We start from the raw sequence: 21,280 nt of genomic DNA, 5'->3' as shown, positions 1-21,280 counted from the left end.
ATCAATTTAGTTAAGGCAGTAAAGTCCAGTGCTCTTTGTAGTAAAGGTGCAAATACAACATTATTTATCATTAAGTATCAGGTCTCTATCAGGGGACATGATTTTTAGTAGGGTTTGTACATTGAAAATACAGACTTTTACCTAGCACTTGTATTCATTACACTATTTTTATGAAAAGCACAATAGCGAATTTCAGCATGACCTGTTATTTGCTATGTATCTATGTACATTTTTTCATTGTTCATTTTCGTTCATATCTCAAGTCCAGTTTCTGGCTTCATTACTTCAATGAATTGTCTTTTTAGAATTATGAATTTAATTACTGTTATGGGATTGTTTTGTTAACGTAAACAGCCACTAAACTGACTCACTCTCGTGGAGTGCAGTCCATGTCTGCCTGGATCCTCACTCTGGTCACGTCACGGAGGTTATGACCTGACAACACTGCGTGGTTTCTGCCGTAGAAAGACACAACACTGGGAGTGATGGAGGAGATCTCTGGCTTCTGATGGTAAAACAAGCACAATGTTTGTAATGTGTTATCTCCTTGTCATGTCTTTAACCTCAGAAAATGTTAATGAGGGTGATGTTCAGAGAGTTCAGACTCACAGAAGGGTTCATTCCTGACTCCACCATTTGGCAAACACTGTACTGCAGAAGGAAGTAAGAGGAAGAAATTCAGTAGGTTCAACATTCACTGTTAAGGTACTATTTGAACTTTAGAAATGTAACAATTTGTTTCCCAAATGTTGAATTAAGAACATTTTGGGGAATTTACTAATTTGCTGTCGTACCAAGAGATGAGATATCAGTTGGATCTCTGAGTGTAGTATGTAGATTCAGAATATGTTTCAGCTTACATTAGTTTGATGCAAACACTTGAAACAGGGGAAACAGCTCTTCTACCTTTGTCAAACTCCTATGCTGTCTTATTTACATGTTGTATGATTAACACATGTAGAAGTAGCTAAAATGAGACATTTTGGATAAATGAGCAGTTAGCTCTGCTAATTACTGATTAACAACAGCTGGGCCCAGCGAGGTCCATGCAGCAACTCAGACTATTCTCAAAGTGAAGTTGCCATCCTGTTACCCCTTTGTTCTACGCTAGGCCAAAGGCTATGTTAGGCTAAATATCTATACAGGAAAAGTTAATCAACTTATTGGTAATATTTACTGTTTGTTTCCAGTATACAGGAAGCTAACATGAATTACTAACTGCTTGTTGAGCCTTTGCTGCTGGCAGATGTCGAGCTGACAGTCTGTTGAACAATATATTCAGTGGATGAAAAATGAATATGTACTCAAACATTGTGGACAGTGGATTAAGTAAAATGACGTGGCATCTGCCAATCTCTCTGTCTGGTAATAAAAACAAATATCTGCATATTAAGGAAGTGGTATCTGATCAGTATCACTCACAATCTTCAAATTTACAGCACATGGAAATGTAACATACATGTAGAACATATATAATGTCTGGAAAAGCCTTTGTATAGAGGATGAATATATGTATTCTTACATTCTTTACTCCTGCAGTTGCCCAGGAACAGCCATTTTGGCTCCAGACACATCCGACATCGATACACTGCTGACACCTGAATAGAGAAAACAAATGTTACCACCTCCATTGAGATCAACACCAATGTAACACTCTAGTATGAACCATGATGACTTGATACAACACAAGACCATGAGATAGTAATATACTCTTCCTGATGATGAAACACAACCAGGAAAAATGGCTTTTGTCTAATGATTATGATTATGTGTTGTGTGTATGTACAAACACATATTAGTATATGTTTTTTCAGCTCTATCTTCTGTTAGTTATATTATTAGGTATTATTTGTCCACATTAAGTATCTTTGATTTCTTGAAAATGTTTGTGAACTTACAAGACAGAGGTAGGTGGTCCTCTGATGTCAGAGCACTTCATTAGCTTCAGTTGTTCCGACCACTGATTCGTCCCAAGTCTAATCTTTACTGTGACAGCCAGGCCTGTTATTTCAAAACATTACAACAAAAAAATAGTCGTAGTTTTCAGCAATTCATGTGTTTATATGCATAAAACCATATTGTGAAACAACACAAATTTGTGAACTAGCAGAGATTTTTTCATCTCTTCAAGTCAGCTCTAAATTTAATATCTATAGCTGTCTTGTGCTTTTTTTTTGACTAATGATGCAAATCAATGAGTGGGGATGCTTTTTTTGCACCATTGAATTAATTTATTGAATTTATGGTTGTCAGGTTTTTCATCCTGGATTAGCCAAAACACAGATTTTATCAAGTTAAATACTCTCTCTCAATAACAGTTTAAAAAAAACTATCACAGTTTTTATATCACTATAATATCATGTATATATTACAATAGGAGATTTTTTTTTTTATATTATCCACTTCATCAGTTTGTTTGTTTTAATTTACACTAGATATTCTTATTAAAAGAAGCTAGAATCAAATATCAATTTAGTTAAGGCAGTAAAGCCCAGTGCTCTTTGTAGTAAAGGTGCAAGCCACACAATTAAATGGACATATTATATTATATATATTATTCTGTTTATATTATACTTAAAAGTCACTGACCTTCAGCAGGAAGCGCACTATTTGAGAGGATGCAGGTGCATTGTGGGAACTGTGGGAGAGGGCCTCCCCTGCTACAAAACTCATTGGAACTTGCAGAGATTTGACAGGCGAAATTAGACGTCGCCTTCTGACCCACAGTCACGTGTGTCTGGATGTTTAGTGTGATCTGAGAAAGGTCAGGATGTGATTGTTTAAAAGAGAAACAAATGACAATAAGAACTTATTATAAATAAAAGCTTGAACATGATCTGTACCTGCTCAGTGCCGTCCTTTACAACATTATAGGAAACCATTTTCTGCTGGTAATCATCAGGAACGGATAACCAGTCTGAATCTGGGCATTCATCTTCAAATGTGCAACTAGGAAGAGAAAATAATATTATTACAGAGTTCATAACTGTTTGAAGATGTCATCTGCAGATGTGTGTCTGACCTGTTAGAGCCACACCAGACACAGTGTGGATCCTGTGCAGACCAACATTCCTGCAGAGTTTTGTATGTGCTGCACTTTGACACAGGTACACGCTTCATCTACAACAAAACACAAACATTCAGCAACATTGTGACAATATGACTTAACATAAGGCATTACACCACAGTACACATGTACAGTAAACCTACCTGGTTTTGAAATGCCATATAAACATGTTTATGATCCACTTTATCCAGATGTATTTTGGGAAACACTTTGCGGTCATCATTGGACCTGTAGAGCACCCTGGGACAGGTGGTGTGATAGTTGTTGTCCACAGCAAGCTGACAACAAGAATGTAGCTTTGGTTATGTTTCTGAGAGACTGAGCTACAAACAGAATGTACATCTAACAAGATCTGTACAGGAAGTGTGGATGATGCAACATTTCCTGCATCACCTAAAACCCTGTGGTGACTCCATAAATGTAGTGTTGCATATCTTGGAACATCTATGATTTGGCAACTCTTAGAGGTCAAACCACTAACTATGACAAGCAGCATTTAAGTGATACTCTAAATCTACAATCTTTATTTTGATAATCAAACACACATCCCCTGCAGGCCTGAACAGCGATATAAAATTTCAATTTTCTTCATCATGAGGAAAGCAGTTCAGGCCAGGCTGTATATGGTGACAAGTAAAGGTGACACACTTTCACATTTGGAAACTAAACATAAAAGCTTCATCTCACACCACTACTATATCATATTTCACTTCTCTACTGTCCATTTGTATGCTGAGTGTATTCCATCAGCAATTGCTTCAACAAAATGTGGCTGAACACCCTACTTTAATTGGAATGTGTAAACTTCAAACTGGATGATAAAACAAATATTTAAAGACTCCCTTGAGACATATAGAGACATATACAGGCTGTCATTGTAAATAAGAAACTGTTCTTAATGTCTTGTCTGATAAAATTAAGTTAAATAAATAAATCAAAAAATATATGTTATATGTAAAAATACGTTGCTTTGAATTATAATATGTGTCTGATATGGTTTTTACACACAAGGTTCAGTTTGTGTTGAATTCCTTTCTTAAAATTACATCTCTGCCTTCTCCCTCATTGAAGAGTCAATGAACATGCAAATATGGCTTATTTTAAAAGTTTAACTAGTAGACACAGTAAGTCTTTTATTTCACTGAACAGCCAACAGTTTTCCATCTGGTTCATGATCTTTAACAACAAAAAGCTACATGGACTGATCCTCTAGAATTGTTTTTTGCAATTTTTTTCCTACCATATCCTGCTCAATTATATATGTAATTTCACAAAAAATGGAGATTTTATTAACACTTGTGAAAGTAAACTGGGCGCTTTTCCACATTTATGTTCAACTCTTTAATCATGCGAGTGAGCGTGTATAAAGAAGCTCTGCAGAATATTAATGATTTCATCAAGGTGATGGAAAGAAGGCAGATCGATGATGTGATGTCGAAGTTACAGAGAAAATAAAGAAAGGAGTGATGCAATTATATTTGAAGATTTGAGTTTGACTTTCAAACTGAAAATTCAAACTGAAAACGTCTCCTGCACTTATAAAGTAGTGATTGGCTTGAGGTCAAAATTACATTATGTACCAGAAGCATTTCAGCATCTTACATCACGTGCATAATGTAACAAGAGTCGTTAGCTGGTGAAAACATCACCTTTTCTCCTCACTGTGACTTAAAGTTACTTTATTTAAGATTTTTACAGGTTAATACGTAGAACCAGCGGCGCCGGAATGAGTTTAGTTATGATCTGATCGACGCTATTTCAGCCATAACTCTAATGTATCTCACTTCGTAATGGTCACATAATTTAGTAATTAATGTCACATAATAGCGTGTTTCAAGAATAAAACATGAGACGCCACTTTTGCTAAAAAGAAAGTTGTAAAAGAGGCTATGATGAGCCCTGCTAACCCGACGTTTAAAGACGCAGAATATCGAGTTATTTTGGTGTGTGTAGAGGTGTGTATGATTATTCCTCAGAAGCCTTGTGTCGTTTTCGGCCGATTTAATGAAGGTAAACACAGTTCAGGCCGTGCGTAACGGCACTGCGCTCTGACGCGGCACTTCTCAGCGGCTGCGGACATAAGCAGAGCGACCGACTGAACACCTATGGGAGATTCAGGACTGACATGTTAAACAGCGCTCTCCGCCACAAACATCAAAATGAGGGAATATCTTTTTGAAGAATGGTGTTCATGCGGATTTAACAACATATCAGTCCTGCTGCCTTCAGTTGCTGCAGGAACTTAATGAACTGAAGGGGAAGCTTTTCATTCAGTGTAAAGCAGCTGTGGACAGCAGATGCTGTAAGAAGGAGAAGAACCCTCATTCATTTATAGATCAATGCCGATGCTTTAAACACATTAAACGGTATTTTCTGTTTTCTGTGTGTTTTATTTGAAAAGTATTATGTATATTTCAAGCATTAATCCGTTATTGTAGCACATTAACAGCAAGTATTTAGTTTTCACTTGCTGATAAAATCACCAAAGTGGCAGCGGAGTGACTTTGCTCCAGAAACAGACGTGGTTCTGATGTCTGAGACCCAGTTTCCATAAAAACATCAACAAATCGCTTTGCGCTGCTTCTTTGCGCGTCTCCTCCCGGCAGTTCGCCGTTTATGCAGCACTTGGCACCACAAAGCAAATTTCAAGGTCAGGAAAATACCAAACTGTCCGTGTGCTGCTTGCTGATGTTGCATTTGGTGATCAAATTATTTAAACTTGTCTGAACTGGCAGCCGCGGTCCTCTGTGTTCTGATTATACGGAAGAGGATTTGGGTCTCATGAAAAATTTGAGTTCTGGGAGACGAAAAAGTGAGGACAAAAAGTCTCGTTGCCCCCCTATTCTGACACCAGTATGTAGAACAAAATAGGATCATCATCTGTGTTGTTGAATTGTTGATCATTAGTCATTTCTCTCAATAATAAAAGTGTTTCAATAATGGATAGACTGCATATCACTGTTAATACACACCTTAATGAGCTGCCCATCTCCCGTCCCAACGAAGAAAACCATCCAGCTCTTGTGTCTCACTGCCAGCACAGAGGTCATGTAGTTCTGTCTGAGGAGCACCTTCTTTGGCTTCAGGTTCTTTGGCTGAGAAACACAAACACTGGTATCAGTTATGAATCCAACAGGTATTTGTGGATGTCTGATCTGTTGAGCTTTCAGGCTGGAAACAACAAACATCAAAACAATTAAAGCATCAAATTACTCCACCTGTCAATTGTTTTCGGACTTTGATTGTGTAATAGGTTAAGCCTCAGTCAGCAAGGTTTAGTTCCTCGGATAAGATTTCAGCGGCTGATATGGCTGCACCTTGAAATTACTGTTTGTCTCCATGTTTTATTATTAATTTATGTTAGTTTACATGTGGTAATGTCTGTCCTCTAATGCTTAAAGTACGTCTTAGAGGTTCAATGCAAGCAGGTGAAACTTTTTTGCAATACAGCGACCAACCTTAAAGTTTCTGTTGTCACAATTAACAGCGTTGCAGAAATCTGGATCCTCATCGGTTCTCAGGGTGAGATCCGGACTGATGTCAAACATGACCAGCTCGGTGTTGGTTTGTCCTCCGTCCACACTGAACACGCCGCTCCAGAGCACCGGTAGCCCGCCCGGGACCACCGAGGAGGCCAGAAGTCTGCTGTCTTTATCTCCACTATCAGAGATATGGAGAGACGCACCCCGCAGTGACCTCATCGTCTGGACCTTGTTCGTTTTAACTTCGAGCCAAATGAGACGAACTTTGCTGCCTCCTGCGTCTTGAGGCACGTTGGAGAAAAGATAGATGATTGAACTGATCTGAAATCCGTCCACAAACTCCGCGACACCTTTAGTTCTGAACAGAGGGGTAGAGAAGTCGGAAATATAGGTAAATATGCCTCCTGTCTGCTTGTTATTGGTATTATAAAGATACACTGCCTCTGAATGAAGGGAGAAGCCGGTCGTTGTGGATTTGTCTTGCTGTAAGGCGGACAGAATATAAGTCTCAGGACTTGATCTCTTCACATCCACCAGGAATGTGACGGACGCGCTGCTGCGCTTCACGGGTCCCACAAGGACGTGTTCACTGTACAGCACCTTAGAGATGTCTGACAGGTCCAGCAGCTCGCAGTAGCCGCACCCGTTGTCGGTCACACCGCAGGTGATCAGAGTGCCATTGTCATCAAACGGCAATAATACGTTGACACTAAAAGTTGCGTTCCACTCATCCCTCTCGGAAACCCGGTAAAAGCGCTGATCATCCGCCCTTTTACCTCCCTTCAAGATTCCTCTCTGGGTCAGACTCTGGACCAGAGTCAGGTCGTGGTTCAGCTGGTACAGCTTCTCGTCAGTGGCGACGTAAACGGTGTTGGTGGACACGGCGAAGTGGCGGACATCTCCATCAAAAATAAAATCTCCATCCTCCTTCAGGCACCGACCTGGTTTTCCCAAGAGAATAAAAATCAGACCAGGCAGCAGGATCATCTTCTTGCAGCAGTGGCAGCAAAACGCTCATACTTTGACGGTCTGCAAGTCGCTCTGCACTCCGCCACAGTGTCACTAGAGCCGTGCGTAAAAGCGCAGTGCGCGCCTGTTGAAGAGAGAAGTGCTCAAAGTGGGAGGGAGCGCCCAGCGAAACCGAAAACTATCAGACATTTTCATTCTGAGATATAATGATTTTGCAGCATTTGTCCTTCTTGTTGTACGTTTTCAAACAAAGTCTATACATCGTGAATAAATATTGATTCTCAGTAAGGCAGCAGGCAGTTCGGATTGTGCTGCTCTATGACCAATCCACATATGAGAACGATCCCTGAGTATCTGACAATGGTTTGCATGTCATAGCCTATATGATGCCCTCCAGCTAGTCCTTGAAAACGCCTCGTTTTGAACAGCGATTCTGTTACAATTACACAAAACAGGGGAAAACAGTGAAGGCCCTTTCCCCACGTCCCTCAACAGATGGGACTTTGGACACATTGTCTGGTGTAAAATGTCTCGTCCAGCTGATTTTAGAGACGGAATCCTGACATGAAGGACTAAACTGTATAATGCCCTAAAACTTTTTTTCTATCTCATGGCCAACAGGTCTGTCCGCTGACACCTTATTTTGAGTCCCCATCATCTCGACCCTTCTGCAGGTTGGAACTAAACTACTACAGATATCTGTTGATATCTGAGTGACATCTAGTGTCCGCTTTGTGAATTTCTTTCTTCTAGTTGATGCTGGAATGCAGCAAATACGTTGTTAACGAAACAGGTGGATGCAAATGTATTATTTGTTGAAATCATGTAGGCTACTGTACTGACAGTGACGATCGGCGCATGGAGTCCATTTGGTATTTTAACAGATAACTTGGTATTTTAATGTGATTAAATATGTCTTAAAATAAATGAAAGCAGCAGCGTTTCCCATCTCCAGTTCAGAATAGTTGTACTGACTCATATGAATGAGACTGCCTTATATCACCTTTATATTAATGATAAGAGACAAATGAATGATTGCAGAAAGCAACTTCTTCATAAACAGTAACATTAATTTTTCATGTGTAGGTGTGATATATGGCTTCTAGGTGTTTCAGCTATTTTCATTGTAAACCTGACAAAAGGAGTAGTGAAGAAAAAACGGTCAAACCGAGTGTGAAGAGAAAGTCCTGACTGATTATAGAGAAGAGAAAAAGTACAAAAAGGAAAATAATTGAAAGAAAAATAATATTACATCGTCACAATATAAATGATTATGCATTGAAACATTTAGGCTACTGTGTGCACGTTAGCTAAATGTATTTCTATGTCTATACTTTTTTAAACAAAAAGGCTAACTGTAAAACAATTAGTAACATTGTGACTTATTTTCTTCAATGGGAAAAATCCAGCTAATGTTCTACTTACTCCATTTTGTGAGTTCTCATGGTTAAAGTATGTATTTCCTAGTTAATGTAGGCGAAGTCTTGTTGTTTTCTTGTCGTAGTTTGATGTTCCGTTTTCCATTTTTGTTAATTAGTTTAGCTAACGAGAGGAAGGTGTTTACTAGCCTCGAGCGGTCGACATTTCTCTGATCTATGACGTAGTTTTTATTTCTTCACTTGTTATTTCACGTATGTTTCTGTCGTCAATTTTTTTTTTTTAATTCTTCTTAGGTTTAGTGTTTTTTTGTGGAAATTTCTATATTGTTCATTATTATTATTCCAAATTCGTGTGTTCATAAACTTTTTTCCAGTTTAATTGCAAAGCGAACTTGAGTGTGTTTTATGTTTTATAGGCCTAAATCATATTTGCCGGTGTTGGAGAATGGAGTCTGTAATTAACAGATGTATAATTTGTTTTGCAGAAACAACGTGTCTCACATCAATGTTTATGGCTCAACTGGGGCAGAAGTTCTGCACCACAGTGTTTTCGGCAAGATTGGTCTGCTGCTGGATGAAGCTGTTGGACTCAACTCAACACCTTCTACAGGTGAGTGTAAATCTCACTGAGGGTAGCAATAGCAGAACAGGACACCACAGAGGTTTGTCACCTCCAGTATGACAGCTACACAAACTTGTTGATGATGCACAATAGATAAGTTGTGGTTTTATTATTTGTTGGACTATTTATTGGCCAATTGCAGCAACTACCAGGAGGTTACCAAGCAAACAGCAGAGACTCCAGGAAGGAGACTCCAAGCAAAAATATTATTAACATGGCTTCAGACGTTGATCATATGATTGCCAGAAAGCTCTCTGATATGCTCTACTCAATAAAGGCAAAATGTACAGAAAAGTCTCTGAACATAATAAAACAAATACATTTTAATTCTTCAAGTGGCCTCTGAGATAGAAACTATACCTGAGTTAAATATTAAAACATAGAAAGTGGTTGCAGGATACTGTAAAAGCCCAATACTATACCACACTTACTGCATAGTTAATGTTGCTTCCCTCTACATACACATTTTGAGACTAAAGAGTGTGGTGGAGAAATGAGTATCAATGAAGACTAAGAATAAACATGGCGTATTATATGTCCATGTTGATGTTGGAGTTGCAAAATGTTGGATGATCAGAGCTTGTTCATCTTGCACTACGCTTCTTTTTCCACCAGCAGATAATCACCAACACTGAAAGACAAACACAAGCTGAATCAAAACAAGCAGAAAGACAAATAGAATTTCATTCATAAAACAGTGATGAAATGAAGAAGGTCTGTTTGACCTTACTGGGTTTTTGAAGGCAGAGTGATTTAGGATTGATTTTTTTTTACTGTGACCTGATGATGGCGCTAGAGGAAAAGATAATAATGGATCATCAAAGTTATTACTATTCATCCTGATGGACGTATGAATATCTGTACCAAATTTCATGATAGCAATGAAGCAATAAATGCTATCAAACAGACGTCATCATATCTATCAGAGATTAATGTCACTGACTGGACCAAAATCATTCAACCCTTTCAGTCAACCCTCTGTAGTGTACTTACCAACAATAATACAGGGTATCAGCAGGAGACACAGCGTCAGAAGCACCTGATGTGAAGAAGACGGAGGTCCTAGTCTTACTGTCTTGTCTCCATACTTTATCTGGAAAACAGTGATGGCACTGCATTTAAAAAATGAATTTTACAGCAGGAAGTCTCATCAGAGCAGTGGGTCAAAAAATGTTTCCTCTATGTATGATTAATATTTTAAAGGAAACATCACAATCTGAAAGCCATTATGTTGAAATCAATATACTTCTAAGGACTTTGCTGTGATATACGTTAATTTCCTGCTACCTTGACCAACCACCCTCAGTAATTATAATCACAATAAAGTCTGGGTTGTATTCTTTATTGTAATATTTAGCTTGTTGCAGTTTGTTTGAAAGACTTACCAACAAGTGTTGAAACTTGGTGTTGGATGTGCTTTGAATTTCACAGATAAAAACGTCAATCTCGTTATGGTTTTCTTTGGTTTTCATGTTGCAGAAGTAATGCTTTCCTTCCTGGACGCCCCATACTGACAACTCTGCCGTAGTCATCTTCAGTTTGTCTGCCGTTTTCTAAAAGCACAACAGAGGCAAATGCTAGCCTTTTATGAAGTGACGTCATATGTTTGTGCATGTGTGCTGGAAATATGTTGTACCTCTATGTTGATCATGTGCTCATTGTTCCCAGTCCTTGTGGATGTGAAGCTAGTAAACTCGGGGTCTGGATAGTAGGTGATGCTTGTGGAGCAGGTAACAGTTTCATTGGCAACTTTCATAAATACGTCGCTGGTAAAAACCTCCTGAGTATTTTCAGCTGCAGGTGTGTCATAAGTTAGATTCTGCAGTAAAAAAAATGCAATATATATATGACATTATGTAAACTAATGAGTCAGCATTATGTAACATTATACAATCAATGTGACATTGACATAATGTGACATAAGTCAATGTCAACAACATATGGTAACAAATATAAGACATGAAGGTGATGTCAAGAGAGATGACATGACATTAATATGTTATTATATGACATAAAGCAGCATTACATACAGTATACATACACATGACAGAACATGACGGGATAATTTGACATGATACAGTCCAAAATGTACTATAATTTGGTGCATGTTGTGATATAACGTGACATTGTGCTGTAATGCAGCAATGCATGACTTACTGTGCATGCTTGTGGACCCACCTGAGAGTTTCTGTTTTGAGGAAGCCTGACTTCCTGCGGGGCGTGGCTGTGTATGACCCCTTCCACAAACTCTAGCAGGGATCCCGTGACTTGGATCTTCCTATGTCCACTACAGGACAGAGAGTAGCAGCCAAGCGGAGGGAAGGCATTTTAATACACATATGATACCACAGAAAGTTGTTTTTAACATGATAACCTAATATGATGCAACTTGAGAAATCTTATACGGGTTGCCTATATATGACCTGATTATTTTTAACTGAAATAAAAAGGAACCAAGAGTATAAGTCTAATCTCCACTAGTTCCCGCCAGAATTGGTATCACAACCATGATTGATGATAAACCACCGTTCAAAGGTTTTATTTGTCACATACAGGGTTATACAGTGATGCAGGGTTTTGCAGTGAAATGACATTCTGGTCACTGTGTTGGAGACTGTAAAATGATTCTTACTGGAGTAAATGCCTAAGAAGACCATAAAATAACCACAATATTAACTTAAGAGGAATAAAATTGGAAATTCTTTTTCCTCTGTATTATTATATAATGGTGAGAAATCAATGACTTTTGGATGATTCATATTTTTACGTATATGTACATGAATTGTTATAAAGCTCCCAAGTAGCTTGAGTATAATGTCTTAAAATGGTGTGGCTTGGCAGAAACAACAGGCAGAAATGGAACTTTCAGTTGTTGCAACTAAAGAGGGAAGTAGTCTTGTGGTGGAGGACGTTGCTTTTGGGAAGTGGCTTTCTTTCCTCATCAGATGACCCTCAACTTGTAACTGTTCCTCAGTTACTAACATTGTTTCCTTCAATCAGTTTCAGCAACTTCTATTGAAGTCAGTCACAAAGCGCCAAGGATACGTCCCAAAATAGCCTACGGAAGTTTTACTGACCTCTTTGAAGGTTTTTAGTGTTGGAAATGCTGTCTGAAGCATTTGTAATTTCAATATATCTAATAAAAGTGTCAAATTAGTTATGATAACTTGGTATCATCACAGTAAATATATAATATGGAGATAATTGTGTTTTTCAATGATTTAGACATATCCTATCAACCAGCATTTACCTAATGACTCTTTCACTTTGAAATGGGCTGCAGAAGCTGATCTCAGTGATGATGGTCTGGTCTTGTTTGTTCAAAATCACTATTCTACTCATTAGATTAGCATGCTATATGTGGCATTTTAAATTTGTCTGAATGACGTCATGAGAAGTCATTCTTTTTCCAGTGTGAGAACTGAAAACCTCCAATTCAGCTCAGTACTTCTTTTCTAATAGTTTCAATATTTTTAAGCTGACAGCACATGACACCTGAGTGCCAAACGCACAAAACCCACAAAACACTTCACATTTAAAATAATGTGGGAAAGACATCACCTGAAGAGAGGTTCATGCTAATTACATTGCCAAAATGCTAAATTCATAGAAAGTATTCTTCCTCATATCCTCTTTCACTAATATAAATTATATCAGCAGTTTGTGATGTTCTGTTTATACTTTGAGCTTTAATTTGGAGGAAAATCTGATATTAATCATAGTTTTGAAATGTATTCTGCAGCGCCGTAGCTGCAGGAAATACTGTATCTGACCTGTCTCGTCTTATCCTCAGAAAAGCTTCTTCCATCAAGTCTGTATGTTTGTGTTGGGAATATAATAATAAAAATACTAATAAATCCTTTCATACCTGATCCAGCTGCTGTTTGGTGTAATGGCAGTGCAGGCTGGTAATGACTTGTAGGTGATTTTAGAGTTGCCATGGCAACTGCCATCTGGGAGGAGAACACATACTTTGACCACGCCTTTACTATCAGTACTGGGAATGTGGAACGTCAGACTCACACCTGTGTTGTTCCATACAGGAGATCTGACCAGAGAACACAGGATGACAGACAGAAAGAAATGGAGAATGTCATTAATATAGCAAACAACAAAACATTAACATACAGTCAGGATAGAAAGATGGCAAAATCAGCTTAAAAGCAGGTCTATGAAGTCTTTTAATTGTTCTATAATAATTGGAAACATGCAAAATTGATCCAAAACTTCTAAAGCAGAAGCACACTGTGCTTTAGTTTTGAGTTGACAGAGGATGTGTCTGAACAACGATGCTGAAAAGTAAAAGGGCTGTTTTTACCTTATAGGGAAATGCCACAAATTTGACTGTGACACTGTGCTAAAGATAAAAACTGCGGACTGACGAAATCAGTATATGCTCTATTGACAATTAATAACCAAACTGAAGTTATAGTTGTGAGTTATTAACATGTATACATCACAATATAAGTGGATGTGGTTTTGTGTACATTGTGTGTGGAGCAGAACCATGTTTTACAACACAAATCCAGCTCCTGCACATTCATAAATACTGCCTAGACAGTCACTCAGGCACAATATATTAATGATTAATGTGGGTGAAACTGCCATTTTGAACTGTGATTTATCAAGTAACGTTAATTTTAGACACCTAAATAAATTCAACCTCTAAACTGACTCACTCTCGTGGAGTGCAGTCCATGTCTGCCTGGATCCTCACTCTGGTCACGTCACTGAGGTTATGACCTGACAACACTGCGTGGTTTCTGCCGTAGAAAGACACAACACTGGGAGTGATGGAGGAGATCTCTGGCTTCTGGTGGTAAAACAAGCACAATGTTTGTAATGTGTTATCTCCTTGTCATGTCTTTAACCTCAGAAAATGTTAATGAGGGTGATGTTCAGAGAGTTCAGACTCACAGAAAAGTTCATTCCTGACTCCACCATTTGGCAAACACTGTACTGCAGAAGGAAGTAAGAGGAAGAAATTCAGCAGGTTTAACATTCACTGTACTGGTTCAGGTACTATTTGAACTTTAGAAATGTAACTATTTATTTCCAAAATGTTGAATTAAGGACATCTTGGGGAATTTACTAATTTGCTGTCGTACCAAGAGATGAGATATCAGTTGAATCTCTGAGTGTAGTATGTATGTGTAGTATGTTTAAGCTCATGTTAGTTTGATGCAAACACTTGAAATGAGGGAAACAGCTCTTCTACCTTTGTCAAACTCCTATTCTGTCTTATTCACATGTTTTATGTGTATGATTAACACATGTAGAAGTAGCTAAAATGAGACATCCTCAAAGTGAAGTTGCCATCCTGTTACCCCTTTGTTCTACGCTAGGCCATTAGGCTATGTTAGGCTAGGCTAAACAACGATATCTATACAGAATAAGTAAATCTTTGCATTAGCAAAGCCATGGGCAGCATATAATGTAACATATAAATATTTGATATTTTAAGAATACAATGTTGGTTGACTATGAAAATGATAACTGAACTAACTAATCTTCTGTCTATAAACTTATTGGTGATGGTTTCTGTTTGTTTCCAGTATACAGGAAGCTAACATGAATTACAGTCGAGCTGACAGTCTGTTGAACAATATATTCAGTGGATGAATAATGAATATGTACTCAAACATTGCGGACAGTGGATTAAGTAAAATGATGTGGCATCTGCCAATCTCTCTGTCTGGTAATAAAAACAAATATCTGCATATTAAGGAAGTGGTATCTAATCAGTATCACTCATAATCTTCAAATTTACAGATGTCTCAAGATGAATGTGGTGATATACTGATGCTCAAATGTAGCACATGGAAATGTAACATACATGTAGAACATATATAATGTCTGGAAAAGCCTTTGTATAGAGGATGAATACATGTATTCTTACATTCTTTACTCCTGCAGTTGCCCAGGAACAGCCATTTTGGCTCCAGACACATCCGACATCGATACACTGCTGACACCTGAATAGAGAAAACAAATGTTACCACCTCCATTGAGATCAACACCAATGTAACACTCTAGTATGAACCATGATGACTTGATACAACACAAGACCATGAGATAGTAATATACTCTTCCTGATGATGAAACACAACCAGGAAAAATGGCTTTTGTCTAATGATTATGATTATGTGTTGTGTGTATGTACAAACACATATTAGTATAAGTTTTTTCAGCTCTATCTTCTGTTAGTTATATTATTAGGTATTATTTGTCCACATTAAATGTCTTTGATTTCTTGAAAATGTTTGTGAACTTACAAGACAGAGGTAGGTGGTCCTCTGATGTCAGAGCACTTCATTAGCTTCAGTTGTTCTGACCACTGATTCGTCCCAAGTCTAATCTTTACTGTGACAGCCAGGCCTGTTATTTCAAAACATTACAACAAAAAACTAGTCGTAGTTTTCAGCAATAGTTTTCAGCAAAGTTTATATGTGTAAAACCATATTGTGAAACAACACAAATTTGTGAACTAGCAGAGATTTTTCCTCTCTTCAAGTCAGCTCTAAATTTAATATCTATAGCTGTCTTGTGCTTTTTTGGGTTATGATGCAAATCAATGAGTGGGGCTGCTTTTTTTGCACCATTGAATTAATTTATTGAATTTATGGTTGTCAGGTTTTTCATTCTGGATTAGTCAAAACACAGATTTTATCAAGTTAAATACTCTCTCTCAATAACTATTAAAAAAAAAACTATCACAGTTTTTATATCACTATAATATAATGTATATATTACAATAGGAGATTTTATTGATATTATCCACTTCTTCCAGCTACAGAATTAAATGGACATATTATATTACATGTATTATTTTGTTTATATTATACTTAAAAGTCACTGACCTTCAGCAGGAAGCACACTATTTGAGAGGATGCAGGTGCATTGTGGGAACTGTGGGGGAGGGCCTCCCCTGCTACAAAACTCATTGGAACTTGCAGAGATTTGACAGGCGAAATTAGACGTCGCCTTCTGACCCACAGTCACGTGTGTCTGGATGTTTAGTGTGATCTGAGAAAGGTCAGGATGTGATTGTTTAAAAGAGAAACAAATGACAATATGAACTTATTATAAATAAAAGCTTGAACATGATCTGTACCTGCTCAGTGCCGTCCTTTACAACATTGTAGGAAACCATTCTCTGCTGGTAATCATCAGGAATGGATAACCAGTCTGAATCTGGGCATTCATCTTCAAATGTGCAACTAGGAAGAGAAAATTAAATTATTACAGAGTTCATAACTATTTGAAGATGTCATCTGCAGATGTGTGTCTGACCTGTTAGAGCCACACCAGACACAGTGTGGATCCTGTGCAGACCAACATTCCTGCAGAGTTTTGTATGTGCTGCACTTTGACACAGGTACACGCTTCATCTACAACAAAACACAAACATTCAGCAACATTGTGACAATATGGCTTAACATAAGGCATTACACCACAGTACACATGTACAGTAAACCTACCTGGTTTTGAAATGCCATATAAACATGTTTATGATCCACTTTATCCAGATGTATTTTGGGAAACACTTTGCGGTCATCATTGGACCTGTAGAGCACCCTGGGACAGGTGGTGTGATAGTTGTTGTCCACAGCAAGCTGACAGCAAGAATGTAGCTTTGGTTATGTTTCTGAGAGACTGAGCTACAAACAGAATGTACATCTAACAAGATCTGTACAGGAAGTGTGGATGATGCAACATTTCCTGCCTCACCTAAAATCAGGTGGTGACTCCATAGATGTAGTGTTGCATATCTTGGAACATATATGGTTTGGCAACTCGTAGAGGTCAAACCACAAACTATGACAACCAGCATTTAAGTGATACTCTAAATCTACAATTTTTATTTTGATAATCAAACACACATCCCCTGCAGCGTTGAACAGCGATATAAAAAAACATAAAAGCTTCTTCTCACACCACTATTATATCATAATTCACAACTCTGCTGTCCATGTGTATGCTGAATGTATTCCATCCTGCGGGTTAGCGGGTTAGCCCTGCTAACCCGACGTCTGAAGACGCGGAATATCAAGTTTTTTTGGTGTGTGTAGAGGAGTGTATGATTAAGCCTGGTGTCGTTTTCGGCCGATTTAATGAAGGTAAACACAGTTCAGGCCGTGCGTAACGGCACTGCGCTCTGGCGCGGCACTTCTCAGCGGCTGCGAATTTAACAACATATCAGTCCTGCTGCCTTCAGTTGCTGCAGGGACTTAATGAACTGAAGGAGAAGCTTTTCATTCAGTATAAAGCAGCTGTGGACAGCAGATGCTGTAAGAAGAAGAAGAACCCTCATTCATTTATAGATCAATGCCGATGCTTTAAACACATTACACGTTATTTTCTGTTTTCTGGGTGTTTAATTGAAAAGTATTATGTATATTTCAAGCATTAATCCGTTATTGTAGCACATTAACAGCAAGTATTTAGTTTTCACTTGTTGATAAAATCACCAAAGTGACAGCGGAGTGACTTTGCTCCAGAAACAGACGTGGTTCTGATGTCTGAGACCCAGTTTCCATAAAACCATCAACAAATCGCTTTGCGCTGCTTCTTTGCGCGTCTCATCCCGGCAGTTCGCCGTTTATGCAGCACTTGGCACCACAAAGCAAATTTCAAGGTCAGGAAAATACCAAACTGTCCGTGTGCTGCTTGCTGATGTTGCATTTGGTGATCAAATTATTTAAACTTGTCTGAACTGGCAGCCGCGGTCCTCTGTGTTCTGATTATACGGAAGAGGATTTGGGTCTCATGAAAAATTTGAGTTCTGGGAGACGAAAAAGTGAGGACAAAAAGTCTCGTTGCCCCCCCTATTCTGACACCAGTATGTAGAACAAAATAGGATCATCATCTGTGTTGTTGAATTGTTGATCATTAGTCATTTCTCTCAATAGTAAAAGTGTTTCAATAATGGATAGACTGCATATCACTGTTAATACACACCTTAATGAGCTGCCCATCTCCCGTCCCAACGAAGAAAACCATCCAGCTCTTGTGTCTCACTGCCAGCACAGAGGTCATGTAGTTCTGTCTGAGGAGCACCTTCTTTGGCTTCAGGGTCTTTGGCTGAGAAACACAAACACTGGTATCAGTTATGAATCCAACAGGTATTTGTAGATGTCTGATCTGTTGAGCTTTCACGTTGCAAACAACAAGTGTCAGTACTTTTAAAGCTTTAAATTACTTGACCCATCAACTGTTTTCAGACATAAAACCAATGAGAATTACTGTGTGCGCTTTGATAGTGTTATAGGCTAAATCTTATTCAGATCCTTTACTTAAGTAAAAATAGAAATATCATAATGAAACAAAATTCTGTAAAAGGCTTCTTCAAAATCATACTTAAGTAAAATACGTGTTATTCAGGAGAATGATTCCTGTGACTGTTTAATTATTTTATTGTATTAAATGGATTATTTTACTAATATATTAACGTGTGTCAAATTCCAGATTAACTTTTTTCATTATGTTGACACTGGTCTACAGACTATCCTATTGGACTCGTGTCTTCCTCTAATGTTTAACTGATGTCTTAGAGATTCAATTGAAACAGGTGAAACAACTTTTTTTCCTCCAAAACAGCGACCAACTTTAACGTTTCTGTTGTTGCCAAGTTTATAATGTCTGTCCTCTAATGCTTAACGTATGTCTTAGAGGTTCAATGCAAACAGGTGAAAACTTTTTTTGCAATACAGCGACCAACCTTAACGTTTCTGTCGTTGCCAAGTTTATTAACACTGTAGAAATCTGGATCCTCATCGGTTCTCAGGGTGAGATCCGGACTGATGTCAAACATGACCAGCTCGGTGTTGGTTTGTCCTCCGTCCACACTGAACACGCCGCTCCAGAGCACCGGTAGCCCGCCCGGGACCACCGAGGAGGCCAGAAGTCTGCTGCCTTTATCTCCACTATCAGAGATATGGAGAGATGCACCCCGCAGTGACTTCACCGTCTGGACCTTGTTCGTTTTAACTTCGAGCCAAATGAGACGAACTTTGCTGCCTTCTGCGTCTTGAGGCACGTTGGAGAAAAGATAGATGATTGAACTGATCTGAAATCCGTCCACAAACTCAGTGAAACTTTTAGTTCTGAACAGAGGGGTAGAGGAGTCGGAATTATAGGAAAATATGCCTCCTGTCTGCTTGTTATTTGTATTATGAAGATACACTGCCTCTGAACGAAGGGAGCAGCTGATCGTTGTGGATTTGTCTTGCTGTAAGGCGGACAGAATATAAGTCTCAGGACTTGATCTCTTCACATCCACCAGGAATGTGACGGACGCGCTGCTGCGCTTCACGGATCCCACAAGGACGTGTTCACTGTACAGCACCTTAGAGATGTCTGACAGGTCCAGCAGCTCGCAGTAGCCGCATCCGTTGTCGGTCACACCGCAGGTGATCAGAGTGCCATTGTCATCAAACGGCAATAATACGTTGACACTAAAAGTTGCGTTCCACTCATCCCTCTCAGAAACCCGGTAAAAGTGCTGATCATCCGCCCCTTTATCTCCCTTCAAGATTCCTCTCTGGGTCAGACTCTGGACCAGAGTCAGGTCGTGGTTCAGCTGGTACAGCTTCTCGTCAGTGGCGACGTAAACGGTGTTTTTGGCCACGGCGAAGTGGCGGACATCTCCATCAAAAATAAAATCTCCATCCTCCTCCAGGCACCGACCTGGTTTTTCCAAGAGAATAATAATCAGACCAGACAGCAGGATCATCTTCTTGCAGCAGTGGCAGCAAAACGCTCATACTTTGACGGTCTGCAAGTCGCTCTGCACTCCGCCACAGTGTCACTGGAGTCGTGCGTAAAAGCGCAGTGCGCGCATGTTGAGGAGAGAAGTGCTCAAAGTGGGAGGGAGCGCCCAGCGAAACCGAAAACTATCAGACATTTTAATTAGATAGATTAGATAGATATAATGATTTTGAAGCATTGCTGCTTTCACTTGGCTGCATTTGTCCTCCTTGTTGTACGTTTTCAAACAAAGCCTATACAGGAGCCTCTACATGCAGTGATGGGCTATGTGTGCGCTCCCGGACAAATTCATCTACTACATGAATAAATATTGATTCTCAATAAGGCAGCAGGCAGTTCGGATTGTGCTGCTCTATGGTCAATCCACATATGAGAACGATCCCTGGGTATCTGAAAATGGTTTACATGTCATAGCCTATATGATGCCCATCCAGCCAGTGAAAACCTCCTCTTTTGGACAGCGATTCTATTTCAATTACACAAAACTCAGAGAAAAAACAATGAAGGATGTCCTTTCCCCACGTCCGTCAATAGATGGGACTTTGGACATATTGTGTAGTGTAAAACGTTGCGTACAGCTGATTTTAGAAAGAGAATCCTGACATAAAGGACTAAACTGTATAATGCCCCAAAAACTTTTTTTTTTCTATCTCATGGTCAACAGGTCTGTCCGCTGACTCCTTATTTTGAGACCCCATCATCTCGACCCTTCTGCAGGTTGGAACTAAACTACTACAGATATCTGTTGATATCTGAGTGACATCTAGTGTCCGCTTTGTGAATTTCTTTCTTCTGGCCTGCTAGAAGCTGGCATGAAGCAAACGTGTCGTTGACGAAATGGGTGAATGCAAGTGTATTGTTTGTTGAAATCGTAAAAGTCTTAATAAGTAAACGACCAAATACGTCGTGTGACCATGCACTGCAGAACGATACACAGGAGCATTTTCTAAAGTCATGTTTAGTACTTGAATTCAACAGAATACATATGCAC

The 21,280-nt window shown here is 38.9% G+C and overlaps 2 protein-coding genes across 6 annotated transcripts in view; both read right to left on the bottom strand.

The window, feature by feature from the left end:
• plxnc1 (plexin C1) overlaps nt 1–9,065 on the bottom strand; it is a 42,463-nt gene extending 33,398 nt beyond the window's left edge. The window contains exons 1-11 of one of the 4 annotated variants that reach the window (XM_044343909.1): nt 8,944–9,065; nt 6,526–6,907; nt 6,040–6,162; nt 3,211–3,345; nt 3,023–3,120; nt 2,844–2,949; nt 2,590–2,755; nt 1,899–2,001; nt 1,523–1,598; nt 610–651; nt 372–505 (exon numbers count right to left, since the gene is read on the bottom strand). In XM_044343909.1, coding sequence (XP_044199844.1) covers nt 372–505; nt 610–651; nt 1,523–1,598; nt 1,899–2,001; nt 2,590–2,755; nt 2,844–2,949; nt 3,023–3,120; nt 3,211–3,345; nt 6,040–6,162; nt 6,526–6,907; nt 8,944–8,963 — 1,385 coding nt within the window. In that variant the 5' untranslated portion in view covers nt 8,964–9,065. Of the gene's footprint in view, nt 1–371; nt 506–609; nt 652–1,522; nt 1,599–1,898; nt 2,002–2,589; nt 2,756–2,843; nt 2,950–3,022; nt 3,121–3,210; nt 3,346–6,039; nt 6,163–6,525; nt 7,622–8,943 lie in introns of those variants that run through there. The other 3 variants (XM_044343910.1, XM_044343907.1, XM_044343908.1) reach the window with 3 other exon arrangements.
• A 749-nt stretch (nt 9,066–9,814) lies between these two features.
• Nucleotides 9,815–20,365, bottom strand: LOC122975462 (plexin-C1-like). 2 transcript variants are annotated; one of them, XM_044343911.1, is made up of 16 exons: nt 19,241–20,365; nt 18,481–18,603; nt 17,001–17,135; nt 16,813–16,910; nt 16,634–16,739; nt 16,380–16,545; nt 15,795–15,897; nt 15,419–15,494; nt 14,437–14,478; nt 14,199–14,332; nt 13,388–13,567; nt 11,677–11,806; nt 11,156–11,338; nt 10,905–11,072; nt 10,513–10,612; nt 9,815–10,150 (listed from the first exon to the last, which is right to left on the bottom strand). In XM_044343911.1, exons 1-16 carry the CDS (start codon nt 20,252–20,254, stop codon nt 10,104–10,106), a joined length of 2,805 nt encoding a protein of 934 aa, XP_044199846.1. In that variant the 5' UTR covers nt 20,255–20,365; the 3' UTR covers nt 9,815–10,103. The 2 variants fall into 2 exon arrangements, with proteins under 2 accessions (XP_044199846.1, XP_044199847.1); XM_044343912.1 differs by having other exon boundaries at nt 11,698–11,806.
• Nucleotides 20,366–21,280: the final 915 nt, after the last annotated feature.

Source organism: Thunnus albacares, chromosome 23 (assembly GCF_914725855.1).
Source record: "Thunnus albacares chromosome 23, fThuAlb1.1, whole genome shotgun sequence".
Lineage (NCBI taxonomy): Eukaryota > Metazoa > Chordata > Actinopteri > Scombriformes > Scombridae > Thunnus > Thunnus albacares.
Note: the sequence above shows the minus strand (reverse complement) of the source record. Positions and strands in the feature narration are given on the sequence as shown.

Bases quoted from the DNA above. Each gene is read 5' to 3' on its own strand.
- LOC122975462 (XM_044343911.1), bottom strand. From the start codon at position 20,254: ATGATCCTGCTGTCTGGTCTGATTATTATTCTCTTGGAAAAACCAGGT. The intron at 16,740-16,812 runs GTCAGACACACA...TTCTCTTCCTAG, and splicing joins GTCTGGTGTGGCTCTAACAG to TTGCACATTTGAAGATGAAT. The intron at 15,898-16,379 runs GTCAGTGACTTT...TTGAAATAACAG, and splicing joins TAGTGTGCTTCCTGCTGAAG to GCCTGGCTGTCACAGTAAAG.